This window comes from Hyposmocoma kahamanoa, unplaced genomic scaffold (genome assembly GCF_003589595.1).
Source record: "Hyposmocoma kahamanoa isolate Upper Pololo Valley unplaced genomic scaffold, ASM358959v1 88, whole genome shotgun sequence".
NCBI classification, from domain to species: Eukaryota; Metazoa; Arthropoda; class Insecta; order Lepidoptera; family Cosmopterigidae; genus Hyposmocoma; species Hyposmocoma kahamanoa.
The window spans coordinates 19501036-19518008 of record NW_020654466.1 but is presented as its reverse complement, the minus strand read 5'-3'; the positions used below and the strand labels follow the sequence as shown (position 1 = coordinate 19518008).

The 16973-nt window shown below is 38.0% G+C and overlaps 1 protein-coding gene across 1 annotated transcript; it reads right to left on the bottom strand.

Annotated features, from left to right (window-relative positions):
* Nucleotides 1-1862: 1862 nt before the first annotated feature.
* On the bottom strand, nucleotides 1863-16646 carry LOC113235704 (ankyrin repeat and zinc finger domain-containing protein 1-like). Its single transcript, XM_026471562.1, has 11 exons — nucleotides 16430-16646; nucleotides 16121-16330; nucleotides 13536-13693; nucleotides 12691-12969; nucleotides 12017-12239; nucleotides 9895-10039; nucleotides 8902-9211; nucleotides 6151-6311; nucleotides 4972-5113; nucleotides 3563-3715; nucleotides 1863-2663 (listed from the first exon to the last, which is right to left on the bottom strand). Exons 1-11 carry the CDS (start codon nucleotides 16551-16553, stop codon nucleotides 2523-2525), a joined length of 2046 nt encoding a protein of 681 aa, XP_026327347.1. The 5' UTR covers nucleotides 16554-16646; the 3' UTR covers nucleotides 1863-2522.
* Nucleotides 16647-16973: the final 327 nt, after the last annotated feature.

The window sequence follows — 16973 nt, the reverse complement described above, 5'->3', positions numbered from 1 at the left end:
GATTTCGAGTGCTTTAAACCATACTCAAATCCTGACTTGAGCATTGAGTAGAGTTCTAGAATACGACCCTAAGAAAGAAGATTCCATTCGGCTGGATCCGAACCAGCACCCTCAGGCAATCCGTGCCAGATGCTCAACCAATTAAAAACTTTCACAAAAAAAATGGAATAATATCGTAGTAGTAAAACATTGTGACATTAACTTTGTCTCAAAAGTCTCGAAATTCCCGAAACTAAAAACACCAGTCTTTAGTCTAAAAAATGCCAAAAAAGCATTGGACTCTTGAAATTTTCGTGACCCGAGATTCCCACGATAAAAGCCCTAATGACTATGTACTGTGACAATGGAAAATCGTTTTTACCTCTCTATTTCTACACAAAATTAAGGCCTTCGAATTAGACGCTTATAGAAGCGTAGCAAGTGGCACCACTAATTTCATACAATATCTAAAAGCGCAGTTGCATCGCCACAGTCGTGACACAATTAGTGAACTAAAAATTACTAAAGCGCTACAGGCGCGCGATTCCCGCGCCAGTTGCGAAGGCGTCCTAATTGAGTAACTTTTTAAATATCAGCTAGCGATCTATTCATTACTTCTAATTCAAAAAGTAACAATACGCGTACTAGATACATATAAATGGTAACTATTACTAATTAATCTTGTACAAAAGGCAACTAGATTGTTTAATTTATATGAGGTAGTTAATTTAGAGTTGATTTCAAATATTGCATTAGGTATTACCATCGGCGAATATCCCCGTCCCTTTCACCAAAATTGACGTATTTTACAATTTTGACGGAAATATGTCACGTACAGTCAACAGCACATTAAGCTATACACTGTCTACGTCTCCAATGGAACGCAATAAAATCCGTCTATACGTAGCTTGATATGCTGTCGTGAGCTAATTGCAGCTCTAAACATAGTTATTTTGTTCGAAGAGTGAGAGTATGACAACCTGTAGACCAAAGGCTTTTCAGACCTACCACTGACGGCAGTCGCTCAATTAAATAATTGGTTGGATTCCTTCGGTGGCCCAATGGGTTTGAGCTATGGGCGCTGGATGATGAAACCCGGTACTATTCAGGCATAATCAATGGGATGGGAAATGGAATTTTCTTATTTGGTTCAAGTCTGCTGCCCAAAACTGCCTCCGTGGCCGAACGGTTACCATGCCGGACTGCCACGCAGAGGTCCCAGGTTCGATTCCCGGGTCGGGAGAAATGTTTGTATGGCCTACATTTATTTCTCTCGTGAGTTTGGGTGTAATTTGTGGTTGTCTATATGTGTGTCCATGGCACCCGCGACACAGGGTTTCCCTAGTGCGGGGCTATGTTGAGTGTGTGCGTTATTATTTATTTATTTAGTCTGGATGTTGAAAGTAGCAATGGAGGTCCTTGTGAAAAAGTTAGTTTAGTTTAAAAAGTACCGCCACCTTACCTATTTCTATCCCTAAGCTAAATGTGCATTAATACGTTTCAGTTTTGACAGGTATGCTGGTAAAATTACAGGCACATAGGACTTATCAACTTATCGATGCCTTATTTTCTCAAACTCGTATTTTATAAAGAGTGATTATTCAGGAGACGGCAGAATGTTCTGTTTATTTTAAATTTGTTATCAAGGGTGTTAATTGGATGCATTACTATAAAAATAGGCAATACCCAGTGTGTGAACATGAAGGGAATGTAATGTCAAATCAGCCTGCAAAGTATATACAATCCATTTTTGCATTTCAGCAATTTTGTGCTTTAAGATACGAGTTTGAGAAAGTAAGGCGACGTTATGTCTTAGGGTGACGGGCATAGTGGCGGTGCTCCTCAGATCTTTGCTATTGAAAGCTCTACAACTGTTATGGACAGGCGTATCGCGTACCACCACTAGATATCACAAATAAAATAGATTTTCGTCAGCTAGACCGTTAACATCGTTTTGATGCTGACTGTACAGACGTGGTCAATTGGTTCAATCATAGTTACAGATCAAACCAGAATATATAGATATTTCCATAAAAATTATTTAATATTTTTCTATAATTTCGTGTAATGAATTTCTGGAAGACCAAACGACGGGATCCGTCCAACACATTTGATGTTATTACTTCTATAAAAAAGACATGCAAATCACTGGTCCACATTTCTTAAAGGTATAATGTGACTGCAAATTTTAATACTTATTAGCATTTGGAATTATAGCATCTTACAAAATTTTATTACAACGATATAAAACTCAAATTATGATATTATGCACGCACAAAGTTATACAAGTATGACATTTGCCATTTGTTGAGTTTTTTAAAGGTTTTGCTGAAACTTCTTACAACGAAATAAAGTATTAAATGTTGCCACACAAAGTTAGTTTTGCAGGCAAAAGACGTAGCAGATGTTGTAGTTCTCTCTGTAGATGGTTCATATTGGGGAAATTCAAATTCTTCCAATTGGACGGTGTTCTAGGATTTAACTTGTAGATGATGTTTATTTTTCACATGCAGAGCTCTGTAGTAACTCCGTAATTTCTATATTTATACGGTCATGTTGATGGGTCTCAAATTGCGGTGGTTCTGCAGACAGCGGATGCTGCAGAAATTGTAGTTGTCGTAAGAAAACGGCATTTTCGGCAAGTTCGAACCGCACAAGAAGCAGCGTGGCTCCTTCGCTCTTACCTAGGTAAGAATAAAACACATTTTAAAGCTATAGGTATTAATAACTGTACAAGTAACCAAATTATTAAGGCTACTGGCAGATTGACTGCATGTTTGTACTTATCAACTTCATGCAGCCTGACCTCGACTGCATGAAGTTGGTAACGACTTCACGCATTAAAGGCGTGAAGTCGATCTCGACTGCATGAAGTTGATAACGACTTCACGCATTAAACGCATGAAGTCGACTACTTCACGAATTAAATGCACGAAGTCGATCTCGACTGCATGAAGTTGATAACGATTTCACGCATTAAATGCATGAAGTCGATCTCGACTGCACGAAGTTGATAATAATAATAATAATAATGTACACACTTAATATAGCCCCGCACTAGGGAAACCCTGGGTCGCGGTTGCCATGGACACACACATAGATCACCACAAATTACACCCAAACTCACGAGAGAAATAAATGTTGGCTATACAAATATTTCCCCAGGCCCGGGAATCGAACCTGGGACCTCTGCGTGGCAGTCAGATAGTAACCGTTCGATCACGGAGGCAGTTGATAACGACTTCACGCATTAAGTGCATGAAATCGATCTCAACTGCGTGAAATCGTTATCAACTTCATGCAGTCGAGGGCTCGGATAACGACTGCATACATTAACTGCATGAAGTCGAGAGAGAGCCGTGGTGTTAAGAAATTTGTAATGAATGATAATCATTTAGTGAAGAACCACGAAAGTCTAAACGTTTTTATTTCCTATCTTAAACCACATGACATCAAAGCCATTGTTATTGGTTAGGTTAAATAGCGTGTTGCACTTCATTATGGTACTGACTTGATATTGAAATGAAATATATATATAATGGCTTTAGATATGACCAAAGAAATAACACAAATCTTCACGTACCTTCTCAGCATCAGTGAGCTGCAAGAATTTGTTTGATTTGATCTTCTCCGCTTGCTTCTCTTTGTCTCTTTGCCGCTTGGCGCGTTTCTGCTGAGCTTTACGTTCTTTCTCCTGCTCCAGGAGTTCGGTAGTCAACGGACCGGGAATGTGCGACTGTTTGGTGTAGTGAGATAAAATTAAATATATAAATGTTAAATAACATCCACAGAAGAATAAATAAATACGATAGAAGTGCTTAGTTTGCATGTCACGTGCGCCAACAGTACGCGAAGTTCCACATTCCTGAGCGCAGTCCGCCATTTTCACTCTGTACGTAAAGTCGAGTCAATTATCTCAGGCAACACCTCGAAAATCGTAGAAATATGCCTTATTTATTTGTATATAAAAAATAAGTACGCATTTGACCTACATCTCACCTGATGGAAAGTGACGATGAGGTCGAGGATGTCGCTTGTACACCTAAATAATGCCTATTCAGTCTCGCCTTGAAAAGTGGATCTTTTAGTTATAACGTGCAGAAAACAAGTCTGCGGGCAGGGAATTCCACTCTATGAATTTGAAAGCGTAAAGCTTCGTGCGAATCTTTGGAACGTCCACAACATAGGGGTAGAATCCAAAAGGGAAGGCTGAATTAAAACGTGTAATTACATCGCACACTCTCCGTGATATATCTTATAAAAACTTTTGCTACTTTGGAGTACAAAAATGATAGTCACAATTGTAATATTATCTATGATAGTGTTTCATATAATCGTTAAATCTTATTATATGAAATTTTAATAAATTTCCAATTTTTTTTGTTAATCATAATAATTGTTTTATCACAAGAAACACAAGTAAACCATATCCCGCTGCAATATAATCGCTTCTTTTTAGAGGGCTAAGTGAACATCTCGAATTCGTCGTCCTTCAGCTATTGACCGCCAGATGACAGCACATTGATTGAAATTTCAATATAAAAACAAAAACGTTGCAAATAACAGGTAACGAAACATTCAACGATATGGCAAAAGGGTACACACAGATTAAATTATATTAACAGTCCAAGTCCAAGTCCAAGTCAAGATTTCATAGTGTTTCAAATTATGAATGTGAGTTTTGGTGACAGCGGTTCTTTTTTTTTTTTAATAACGCACACACTCAACATAGCCCCACACTAGGGAAACCCTGTGTCGCGGATGCCATGGACACACACATAGACAACCACAAATTACACCCAAACTCACGAGAGAAATAAATGTAGGCCATACAAAAAAATTTCTCCCGACCCGGGAATCGAACCTGGGACCTCCGCGTGGCAGTCCGGCATGGTAACCGTTCGGCCACAGAGGCAGTTATGATAGTAAAAGAACCTCAAGGCACTTCCATCTTCATTGGTCAAAACGATAGCTTTACAAGTGAATACATACCTTGGCATAGTTGTACTTGTCGGGATGCTGAGCCTGGAACAGCCTGAAGGCGACACGCGTGTCCGGATGCGGTGCAGCCGCGTACGGCGTTTGCAGAGCATGGTTTCGGATGCACGGATCGCCGCCAGCAACGAGAATTTGCCTATACCAAAAATACTATCTAGATTAATGTTCTAATTTACTTGCTAACAAGCACACCTGGGAATCTCAAACTAGACAATTCCCTGTGTTGTGAATACCCGAACATCGGAACTCTGGGACACTGCTCAGAACACCCAAACTAGAATCCATTTATTAAAGTTCGTGTCGCAAATTGGCCTTTCCACATCTAACGCCCGCAGACCTAAACCACTGAGCTAGCTAACCAGAACCAAATAAATAAAGTTTGTTTTTAAAACTGGTGGTCCGGGAACAGAAACCAGAACTGCCTCATCTAACGCCCAAATTGCTAACCGCTGGGCCACCAAGGTTCTATGATAATATTCTTGGCAATTGTAATACAAACTTCAAATGAAAGCCCACTGCCAGATTAATATAATATTACTGTTAAGGACGAAAACGTGTTCGCGCCCATGTGATTTGTTATGTAATTTTAAAAGATTGTAATTGGTATTTGCTTTTGTTGTACATATTAGTTGTAAGACTTATTAGAATAAGTTCTTATCACGTTATGTTAAGTTCTTATTACATTATGTACAATTTTTAGTAAATAAATGAGAGGCAGGTGGGTCTTGCTTGGAATATTTATAGTTCTCCAGTCCCGCTCGCACACTATAAAAGAGTACATTCCAAATCTGACCGCGATAAGCAAGGCCAAGAACCTCTAGAAGAATTCTCAACCAGGCATTTTCACTACAGTCCCAAATAATCCTCATCAAGTGTGGGTCGTCGAAGGGGCCATGGTTATTACTGCCAATGACAATTCCAGGTTCCGTACAAGGAAGTCTAGGAAAGATATTACAAGAAACGCTTGGAAGGACCTAACTTGGAAATGCTACACCGAATAGAGTAGAGGTTCCCAAACTTTTTGTCTGATAGACCACGTTCCAATTTTTTTCTTTTTTGAGTAGACCCCTGCCTTTCTTTATTCATCAACTTCAAATGTGTATTTGCCAGTTAACCCTACAGAGCAAGGAAGAAACTTTATAAAAAAAAATGTTTAACTATAAAGCTACTCACGTAACCATATCTGGCTTGGCAGCTATAGCTGCCTTATGGAGTGCAGTGTTGCCGTCGTTCGGATCCGGCATATTGCATGCAGCTTCGAGCTCCACGCTCTCCAAGCCCTCGAATATCGTCTCCAGCGATGACTGTTCATTGCCAGCTATTACTTTCCAAATCTAGAAAAAGAAAATGTATTACTATTTGGGAAGTAAGTAAAAAAGGTTCCGAAAAACGTTTGTAATTGCTGCGAAGTATGGATAACTGTAAGCTAATAGAAAATGGCTTACAGAAATGAAAACAGAAAATATACCGACAAAATTAACCAAACAGTGCCTCGAGTTTACTATGACAGTTGGCGCTAACGCACGAAAATTACTTCATAATTTTGTATGGCAAATTATACAGCGCCTCTAGCGGTCACAAGATACAACATTTTGTACACAAACATTTTACGCGATCGCTAGCTGTAAGATCCTTTGCACACAACGTATTTAGTTTTGTCTGTTAATTTTTTAAACGAAGCAACTACATGAAATTCTGAGAGCAAACTCTAGCGGAGCATATAAGCTTTTTGCTTGCAACGCGATGTTTGCGCGTGTTCGAATCGATTCACTACAGCGCGTCTGCGGCACGTATACGCGTCTGATAAGGTAACTAAAAACTAAGATATGGTTAGTAATTTCTATGGTAGTTTTAGTAAGGGATAAACCAAACTTATTGACGCGGAATCAGTTTGAGGCGATAATGTTTTAACCACACTGTTTCTAAACTAGGATCAGCCGTCGTCGGCATGCGTACGGACGCGATCGGAAGTTCGCAGTAAGCAGATTCATTGCCGACCTGTAGCGAGTCGCGTTCATACGAACCGATGCGATACGCGTAACGTCTTTTTCGCTCTTACGTTCATGGAGATAAAGCTTTTTCTGACCGGCTTAATGTTACGCGATGATAAGTGTGGTTTAAATCGGTCATTAGAGATTGCATGAATGAATGAACACTATTGAGACCCAACTACAATAGCAACTAGAGTTTAGCAGGATAGCAAATATTATCATAATTGCAACATAGTCTCAGTGGATTCCCAATAGAATTACAATGGCCAAGAGAATTAGCAGACTTGGGACCCTGTAAAGAGCCCGTAAGTTTCATTTGAAAAACAAGATCAGATCAGAAAAATACAGTTTCAATTCCAGTGTATAACGATCAAGTCATTGACGACTACCAATTGCGGTACAAGACAGAGTGGTCGGGTATTTAGTACCTATTGGACGTACGTATTAGTCGCGACGTGTGCCAAGTAACTGTTTTTGTAAGTAATTAGTTTTACATTGACGAGCTGCAATTTATCAAAGCAACTTTAATTTCTAGTGATAACAAACAAATCAACTAGATGGCGCTATTCTTTGGCCATTCTTTTAATTTGTTTAGTATTAGCGCCATCTACCCATATTAGGAAGCGGTAATTTATAGTTTGTGACACACAATGCCATCTATGGATACTACGGATACGCATATTTCGCAAAATTCAGAAAATAAGTTTAGCTCATGCTCAATATTTGAATAATATTACAAGGAAAAAACTGACTACTTGTATTTTATATTAAAGTGGTACGATCTGTAGTATAGTTCTACCGGTGAGGACCTATAATTGGCTCTCCGTTTTTATTTAGGTTTATGTTATGTAAGATAGCCGTTGGTCTTCCTAAAATTAAAAAAAAAATAGAGATTAGAAGTCCCCTTATTGGCCCATGGCCATGGTTTATTTTTTTGTAATGATATTATTAGAGCCGAGGAGAAAGTTTTCGCGCGGCGACCGCTTAGTTAACACACCTTCGTGTACATTAATGGCAAATCTGAATTCTATTTATATACATATGAATAATACAACCGCGCGGTCGCCGCGTAAACCAAATTCAATCCAAGCTCGCCAGCGTGTCCGGGTCGCTCATTTAAGTTAAAATGTAACAGCTAAAGAAATAGAGCGTATTTTGCCATGACAGTTAAACACACGTGGTCGCTGCGCGGAATACGCGTTGAAATTCGTGTCGAATAAATGCTTATCGTACTGTAATTTATTTGTAAGTCAATGACTGTAATAGAAACTTACACAAATTATAAAAAAAATAAACAGTCGATGCCGTCACATTGAAAAAAATGTAACACACACATTTAAATGTATGAAAAATAATCTCAGTACAAAGTACTAAAAAAACCGACCTCAAAAGTACGTGGGAATTACATCTATTTGCTAAGTTTCATTGAAATATCCCCTAGTTCGCCACTATACAGGACTTGATACTGGAGATAATAAAAATAGGTTCTCACTACGACACTAGGTACTCAAAGTATATCGAGATAAAAACGCCTTGAATCGGAGAAATAGCAAAATCAACTAAATAATTGCTAAAAGTAATTGCTCCTAAATTAAAGTCAGGCGCTATTTATAAAAATGAATCTTCATGCGTGAACAGCCACCCTTTGAGGTGGTTGATTTTCTTCAAAATAAAATGGGACCACTAAAAACTGGGGAAAGAGGGTAATTCCATAATTACCCTCTTTCCAACAAAAAAAGAATCATGAAAATCGGTTCACAAATTCCGGAGTTATCGCGTAACATACATACAAAAAAAAAAAAAAATACAGTCGAATTGAGAACCTCCTCCTTTTTTGAAGTCGGTTAAAAACAATATAGCGGATGGAAGCTACGTTAAAATAAAAAACCCGCTATGTTGAAGCAATTCAATTAGACATTATTATTATTACTACCTTTTTAACATTAGCAGGGATCTTCTGTAGCACTTTCTTAACAGGCACGGTTTTTTCGTCAACCTTCTTTTTCTTCTTCTTCTTAACAATCTCTTTCTTCTCCGGCAGACTTTCTGTCTCTGTGTCAGAATTCCCGCTGGCAATAGAGCAATCGTTGATAAGATCTTTTCTACTATTCGTGATGACTCCATTTTTATTTTGTTCCGAGAGTGTTTTGATCCAGGCCACTGGGGTTTCAGAGTCTATAAAACATGGCCCTTCATCTTCACTTGAGATTAATTGCGTTGGTAGTTCTCTGGGTATACGCTCTCTGAAAATAGTGATTATATTTTTTTTTAATGTAATGAGTCAGACAACCAGACGTCAATTACTTGGTCGAAAACGGAATGGAAATCAGACCCAAGTATAAAAAATGTTTCCTAAGTTGGTCCTACCGGCTTTTGAACGTAAGACGTCTTCATCTAGTGCCATAAAGCTAATCGCTGAGGTAGTCATAGCGGGATTATAAAATATTATTCTCGTAGCGTAAAGAGCACAACAAGGATGACATTTTACACTTTGGACTTTAGACTGTTCTTATCGCAAGCTGCATAGAGTTCAATTTAATATGTCAGGACATGACTTACTTTTGACCCTTCGTATATTATAGTATAACAGAATATTATTTGTTAAGATGAAAGTTCTGTGAATGGTGCAATATTAACGTACTCTGAATCCCATTTGGCATATTAACGAATTTTAAATCTTGAAACATTTACCTTCATTCCTCCATTTCAGTTTATTAAACAATTTCTCAAGAATTTTAAGAAAACGGACTTGTTTACCATTTTTACAAAATGGATTGAAACGGACTATATACCCAAGTAGTGTCGGGGAAGACAATCATTTGAGTTAAGAGTATCAAACTAACTCAAAAAAATGACAATGAATACAGTAATGTAAAATTATAATAAAGGGATTTTTTATTACGAAACTTATATTTTTGTAGATTACCTGGATTTAGCCCTGTCAATTGGTTTATTAGGGCTACTTTTCCCTGTTTTCTTCTGATTCCCAATGCTAGTATCGGATCCCGTTTTTGTCACGGCTTTGTTCGCAAACGCTGTTATAAGTGCTTTCTGGAATAGCTCCATCGTGTCTGAAATTGTTTTTTTATAAAACCTTAATAAAATACTAACAAACGGCTGCGCACATCCTACTCCAATGCTCCGGCGTGGCCAACTACAGGGCAAAGTACCTTGGAGTGCCAAGGTCGCTCCCCGAAGTCTTCAGCAAACCAAGGAGGCTGCTGAGATTCCTGGAGGAGCTTGGGTGGCACGAGTAGGACCCTGCACCCACCACACGCAAAATAGGCGCTTTGTCGTCGAGTTGCGGAAACCAGCCCGTTGCACCAAGTACCAAGTACAAGTACCAAGTACCAATACTAACAAATTCGTAGATTTATACAGATTTGATGACATATATTAAAAAGTACTATAATAAAAGGAGGTCCAGGCGCCACAAGAGAAAGAGATCAAACCGGACTGAAAACGCCTGGAGGAGCAATTGGTCCATGACACACATACCATTGTCACTTAAACCTAGGCTCATGGATATGTGCATACAATCAGTTCATAATTCATTTATTTATTGCAATCATGTGGTTGACATGGTGTACATTTGAAAATTCAGTACCTAGACATGAACCCTGGTAGGGTACCGCAACATAATAAACGTTCAAATTATTTAATTATTCTAAATAAAAAATCTAATATTAAATTCAATAAACCAAATCAAACGAAAATTAAGCATTGAAATGAAATGAAATTGAAATTAATTCAATTTACATTATCATATTGATTATTAATTAATTTTATGTATACATATTTTTAGTTAATTTATTGTTATCCTTTGTTTATTATTAAATATATCAAACCATTTTATTTTAAAAACATTTATTTCAAAAACTCTTGCCACAAATCCCTTTAGCCGAAAGCCTTTTAATAATAAAAATTATTTCAATACATGTTTATATTTTCCTATATTGTTTCCGGTCTTTATACGTTCTGGTATTTTATTATAAGTTTTTACCGTCATCTATTGCGCTCAGACTTGGTCTTTGATAGAATCCCAGAAGTTCAAACTCAGGGTTTGCCACCGAGCTATGGAACGCAGCATAGTATTTGCACATCGTCGACTAACATTGAAAACTTCGTAACTCCGTTTTTGGACAACATTCCATTTTTACCCTTCATCCGCAATATCGGGCTATTAAAGCTTAAAATATAATGTGTAAAATGACAGTTCATCGCGTAAAACTGTTGCCCGCTAGCGAGCAGCTGGTGATTGCTGTCGATAAATATTCTTTCGACTGAATGTTGGTCACGCTTATGGAATAAGTTTATGAACAAAAATTGCTCTCGATACTAGTAAGCTAACTATCAAAATAAGAATAAGAAGACAATAACGCAATTAGCATTGACTTACAATTATATGGACGTCGGGTCCGCGCTAAAAAGTGTCCCAACTTATAGGGCGTTAAAATCGTATACAGAGCGTCATTCACGCTTTAGTTTTCGTTTGTTTGACTGACAGCGAAGCAAGCAAAATTAGACAGTACTGCGATGACATTACAATTTAAAAGCTTTTTCATATTCCTTTACATGTCACTATGTTTAAATAGGTTGACTTGGGACATTTTTTTCGTGGTTTTTGTATTAGACCCGTCGTCCATTTATTTGTAAGTCAATGGCAATTAGTAATCATTAGAACGTCGTAACAATCACAATTCAGTCATTTACGGCATAATTTTATCTTCTTTCAAAATCTATCGATAAAACTGATAAAACTATCGACAACAAATACATAACTATTTAAAATTGTATGAAAACTGGTAACCCTACAAATGCCATTTTACTCGGTCTTCAAAAAAGACGGACTATGGATCCTTCTTTAGTTATAAAATTACCTAAGGTATTATCATAGACTGTCACATAATTATTTCTAGTAATTCTGTTTTTTATGCCTAGTTTAAAGTTCACACTACTGGAGGTTAAGAAGTTTATGAATTTAGCCGACGACATGTAAACTAAGAGTAATACAGAAAGATGTTGTAAGTTTATTTTGAATAATTTACCATAAACTTCCAAACTGGAAATGGTTTCGTGCGCGCGTTGCACTCCCTTATAGGTAGGTTTTCTTGTAGGGAAGGGAAGCGCCCTCAAGCGCGGATCATCTCTGTTCAGCGGAGAGTTCTTGCCAAACAGTGCTGCTTGGTTGGTGGAGCCCACGGCGCGGTAGAACACGAGAGAACAGCCTGCCAGGTCTTCGGACCAGGCCGACATTATTTCTTGCACATGCTGTGGAATGGTGTTTATTTATTGAATATCTCGTGTTTTGCTATAATAATTTAAATTTTTTTTTTTTTCATTAATACAAAGACCGAAAACAAAGAAAACTTCCTTCAGTATTTTTTCATATCAAGCAACGGACGAACAAGTGTCGCTTACAACCAGGCCCACGACTTGTTTGTTCCATCACTTAGTATTATGAAAAAAAAAGAGTGCTGTGCTGCTCAGAACTTTTAACTGCAAAGATCTGAGGGGCACTCTGACACAACCTACATCCTCTCCAATTCTTATAACTTGTCAACAGAATTACAAGAATTGGGGAGGATGTAGGTCATATTTTTCTATTTTGTTTCTTTCTAAGTCTTTTAAAAAATCTAAGAAAATTACGAGGAGGATTAGTGTTGTGTATTGTAACGTACCACGTCTCTAAGACAACATAAGAATTGTATAGTCTACCCACCTCCAAAAATTGTGCCTGATTATATCTCCTCAAGCTAGCACCGGCAGACTTAGGCGCATTTCCGTGCTGGTCCCGTGTCCCCTGTGCTTGTCCCTGTCCTCTCCTCACAATATACGAATGCAGGGTCTTGTGCACAACTGCTGCCCCTCCAGAGAACACTGCTCCCGCGAAATGACCCCCTGATACCATCACTACAGCCCAACGTTGAAAACCTGGTGAGATGAGACGTTGACACCTCTCTACCCATATCCGACCTTCACCATCTGTTGATAGTTGCTCCTACAATTTAAAATTAGTTCTAAGTCACGTTTTTTCAATAATAAAATTTGAAAGAATGACTAGGCGTAGTTTGACATGCATGGATACATCTAAAAAACAGTTGATAAAATTATTAATACAAGGATCGAACTCTCAGAAATGTCGCTATTTTTTGTATTTAAATACAACGAATATGACATCTATTGCCGGGGCTGTTAGCTGTAAAGGTATCTAACTGGGTGACGAAATATCATAGATTTCTCATTGATTGCGCTACGGCCAGAAAATCGTTGAAAACCAAAATACAAAGATACGACGCAAGCACACAGAAAAATTCGTGAGGTCCGCTGGTTCGTTCCGTGGCTTAGTTGGTATAGAGTCTGGCACGGTATGCGTCGATGAGAAGACGTCGGTTCGAATCCGGATCGAAGGAATTTTTTTTGAGTGTTCGATCTTTGTATTAATAATTATAACAAACTAGTGGAGTAATTTCATATAAAAATAATTGAATATCAATTCAATAAAAATTTAAACAGTCGGTAATTTTATTTTTAACATCATTGTTTAGGCTTTAGAGTTCCTTTTACCTTTTTATGATGCAAAATACATCGGTAGATGCAGAAGACTTGTCCTTTCTGATTGGTAAAGAAGGCCTTGCAATGCCGTGTGGCTGCTGCAAACAACTCGCTTGCTGGAGTGCTGTAGCAATCATCAGTTTCACTGTCTGACACACTGGAGTCCTCATCTAAATAGACAAAAATAATAATGTGCCAGACAACTACACCAATTACCTAGTTTCAAATTAGGCAATTCCCTGCACCACGTGTACCAGCGCAAAATTTCCTGAATTGCATCAATATTTAAATTGAAATTATATTTAGTATGTCTCGATGTATTAAATTGTATATAGTTTGATTTGTTTAAGTTAATATTCAGATTATTTGAATGTAACCAATTTATTATTTCAACAATTGCATTGTTTATGTTTAGTTCATGCTCTCTTATTGAAGTTGTTTTTCTACTAGAAGTTACTATAATAGATATGTCGTCAGCGAATAATATGCATGGATGTTTTGTTCTGTCTATAATATCATATTTATGTACAGCAAGAACAGAATTGGTCCTATCACACTTCCCTGTGGAACTCAACGTATTTTGATTTTAGGTACTGACTTGAACTCCAATAATTCATTATTTGTTATTTTAGAGACAACAACGCATTGTTGACAGTTTGTCAAGTATGACTCCATCCATTGCAAAAGGGGTCCTCTTATAAAAGAAGATATTGTCAGATTGGGATCGTGATGTTGCATTGATGATTTATGTTTTCATGAATTAATAATTAATGTTAGTGAGAATTCAAGTGATGATTCCCATTTGTATAGATAGAGAAGAATCCGAAGATATTATAGATATATAGATAATGAACAATAAGAATTTATTATAATTATTTATAATTTTATTATTTTCATTATAATTTATTAGACAGGTACCCAAATTTACCAACTTGAATAGTCTTTGTTACATGATCTGTTGGCTCGATAAATATCAGAGCTAAAGAGCATGTTGAAGTAATGAAATTTTTTGTCTATGGTTGTATGTCAGTAATTATGGAACTTCAGAGGCATGCATATTTCAAGGTGTCCTTAGGTATCTGTAGTCGTATGGTGGGACAACGTTGGGAGTCTAAAACCAAAGATGACTCTCTGGTTATACATATAAGGCAATAGTGAGGCCCATAGTAACATATGCCTCTGCTGTTTGGAGCGCTAAAGTCATCAAAACAACCAATATTGCCACATTGAGCAGTCTACAGCGCATCGCGTGCTTGCTAGTAACGGGAGCCATGTCCACTACTCCGGGCGCGGCCCTAATGCATTGCATGCAACATCGAGGACTGTAGAGAACTGTGTGACTATACTGAATGCTCTCGGGGAAAGGAATAAAGTGGTTCTGCGCTGGTGTCCAGGTCACTCTGACGTCGAGGGAAATGAGGCAGCAGACGAACTGGCAAAGGCTGGTGCTAGGGAAATATTTATTGGACCAACCAAACCCTTTACAGGGATAGCATACAGCCTGGCAAAGCTCACTATGCTGAACGAGAGCACACACGTCTCCTGAGAAGTGTGGCTACAGAGTTAAGGGTCTTGAGCATTCAAAAGCCCTGATAGCTGCCTACAGTGCCAAACACTGTAGAGAAGCTCTGTCATTAGACAGGAATGGCATCAGAATGCTCACTAGAGTCTTAACAGGACATTGTAGCTTGAACAAGCACTTGTCAAATATTGGGCAGAGAGAATAGAGAATGTAGATTCTGCCACGAGGCGGATGGAACTCCTGCTCATCTTATCACCCAATGTTACCCCCTGATGGGCGTACGAAGCTCCATACTGAGAAGGCACATGCCACAACCAGAGGACATTAAATCTGTGGGAGCCAGGAAAGTCCTTCAGTTCTTCAATGCTGTCGGCCTTGGCTCTGAACTGTAATTAGTGGTGATCACAATAGATCAACTGATGGTCGCAATGATTAGGGGCTACATATGCCCCGAATGAAGCCACCCTAATAATAATAACAATATGTCAAAAGTTAAATAACTGGTTGGACAGGCTTTTCTGTTATTTTAATACCACAGATAAAGCTGAAACATCAGGTTTTATATGTTTCTATGAATATTGTATCCAACCTGAATAAGAATCACCATAAAATATATTTTAAATACTTTGATCTGCTCCTGTAGTATGGCTACGCATGATAGTCGCGACACGCGCGTGAAAATTGAAATAAGCGTGCGCTATTCGCTGTCTAAATTCTGATTGAGATCTTATTGAGACAGCCAATAAGGCGCGTTTATTTCAATTTTATCGCGCGCGTCGCGACTATCATGCGTAGCCATGCTACGGGGGCTGAACACAGTATGGCAAATCTATTCAATGAAACTAGACAAAGTAGGAATTGACATTGATGAGATTTATTGTTTTTTGTTGCAAAGCTCCTTAATTGTGTAATTTCCCACAGCAGGATATTGGTCCTTGTGGGAAACCCTGCCAGAGCACCCTATATCAATATACAGGGTGTTCCGGCATGGTTTTCCACACGGTAGGTTTCACACACGGTTTCAATAGGTAGGTATTTTATTGATTAGTAGTATGTAAAAAAACAAAATAGTTACCTTGTCTGGAATTAAACTGCCCCAGTGTCAGCGGAGATTTTCCAAACAACTTTCTTTTTAGATTGTAAGTATGCCAATGATTCTTATAATGTGTGGTTTGGTCAGCGCGGCTCTTGAATGGTCCCACGCCGCAACATGAGCAGCAGTTGCCATCGGCTGCCCCATTCAGGGTTAACGTGTTAAGTCGCTTTAATACACTTTCTTCATCCACTGAAAGTTATAAATAATTCTTTACTTACATGTTATGTATAAGTGTCAAGTATTTTGAGGTTAGTTGTCGTAAATATTTAGAAAACTTTAGGGCCTCACCAACTGGCTGGGACTCTGTAAGCATGCATGCCGCCACTTTTACACCCTTTAAAAGTTTTTCGAATTCATCTAGTTCGTAAACTTTCACTGTTTTTGGCTTAACAATATCAATTTTGGAGGTCATTTCGAATGTCGTTGGTTTATAAAACTTATTCCTATAAATCAATACACCTACAATATTATTTTATGTCAAGGCAAAAACTTTAGTTACACGCAGCGGCATGCAGAGTTAAAATATTGTGTAATCCTATCGAAATATTATAGACATCACATTTTCGAGGAAATCATTTCTACAAAACGTGACAACGTGACATTGACAAACACGCCACCCAATAACACTGACGGTGACAATTAAACAGAAACTTCACACTCACGTAGGACATTGTTCAAAACCAAAAATACTCATATATATAATAATAGTATGCCTTCAGTAAAAGCAGCGAGGGCGGTGGTGTAGTAGTTGGTCTACTATAAATTAGTGCCATCTATTATAAATAAAAATTACTGATATAAAACACAATTTTACTTCATCTTGTTTTCATTT

Excerpts from the sequence above, each read along its gene's own strand:
- LOC113235704 (XM_026471562.1), bottom strand. The coding sequence starts at position 16,553 with ATGACCTCCAAAATTGATATTGTTAAGCCAAAAACAGTGAAAGTTTAC. Across the intron at positions 5,114-6,150 it reads GCCAAGCCAGATATGGTTAC|GCAAATTCTCGTTGCTGGCG; the intron begins GTGAGTAGCTTT and ends TTTTTGGTATAG. Across the intron at positions 3,716-4,971 it reads ACAAGTACAACTATGCCAAG|TCGCACATTCCCGGTCCGTT; the intron begins GTATGTATTCAC and ends TACACCAAACAG.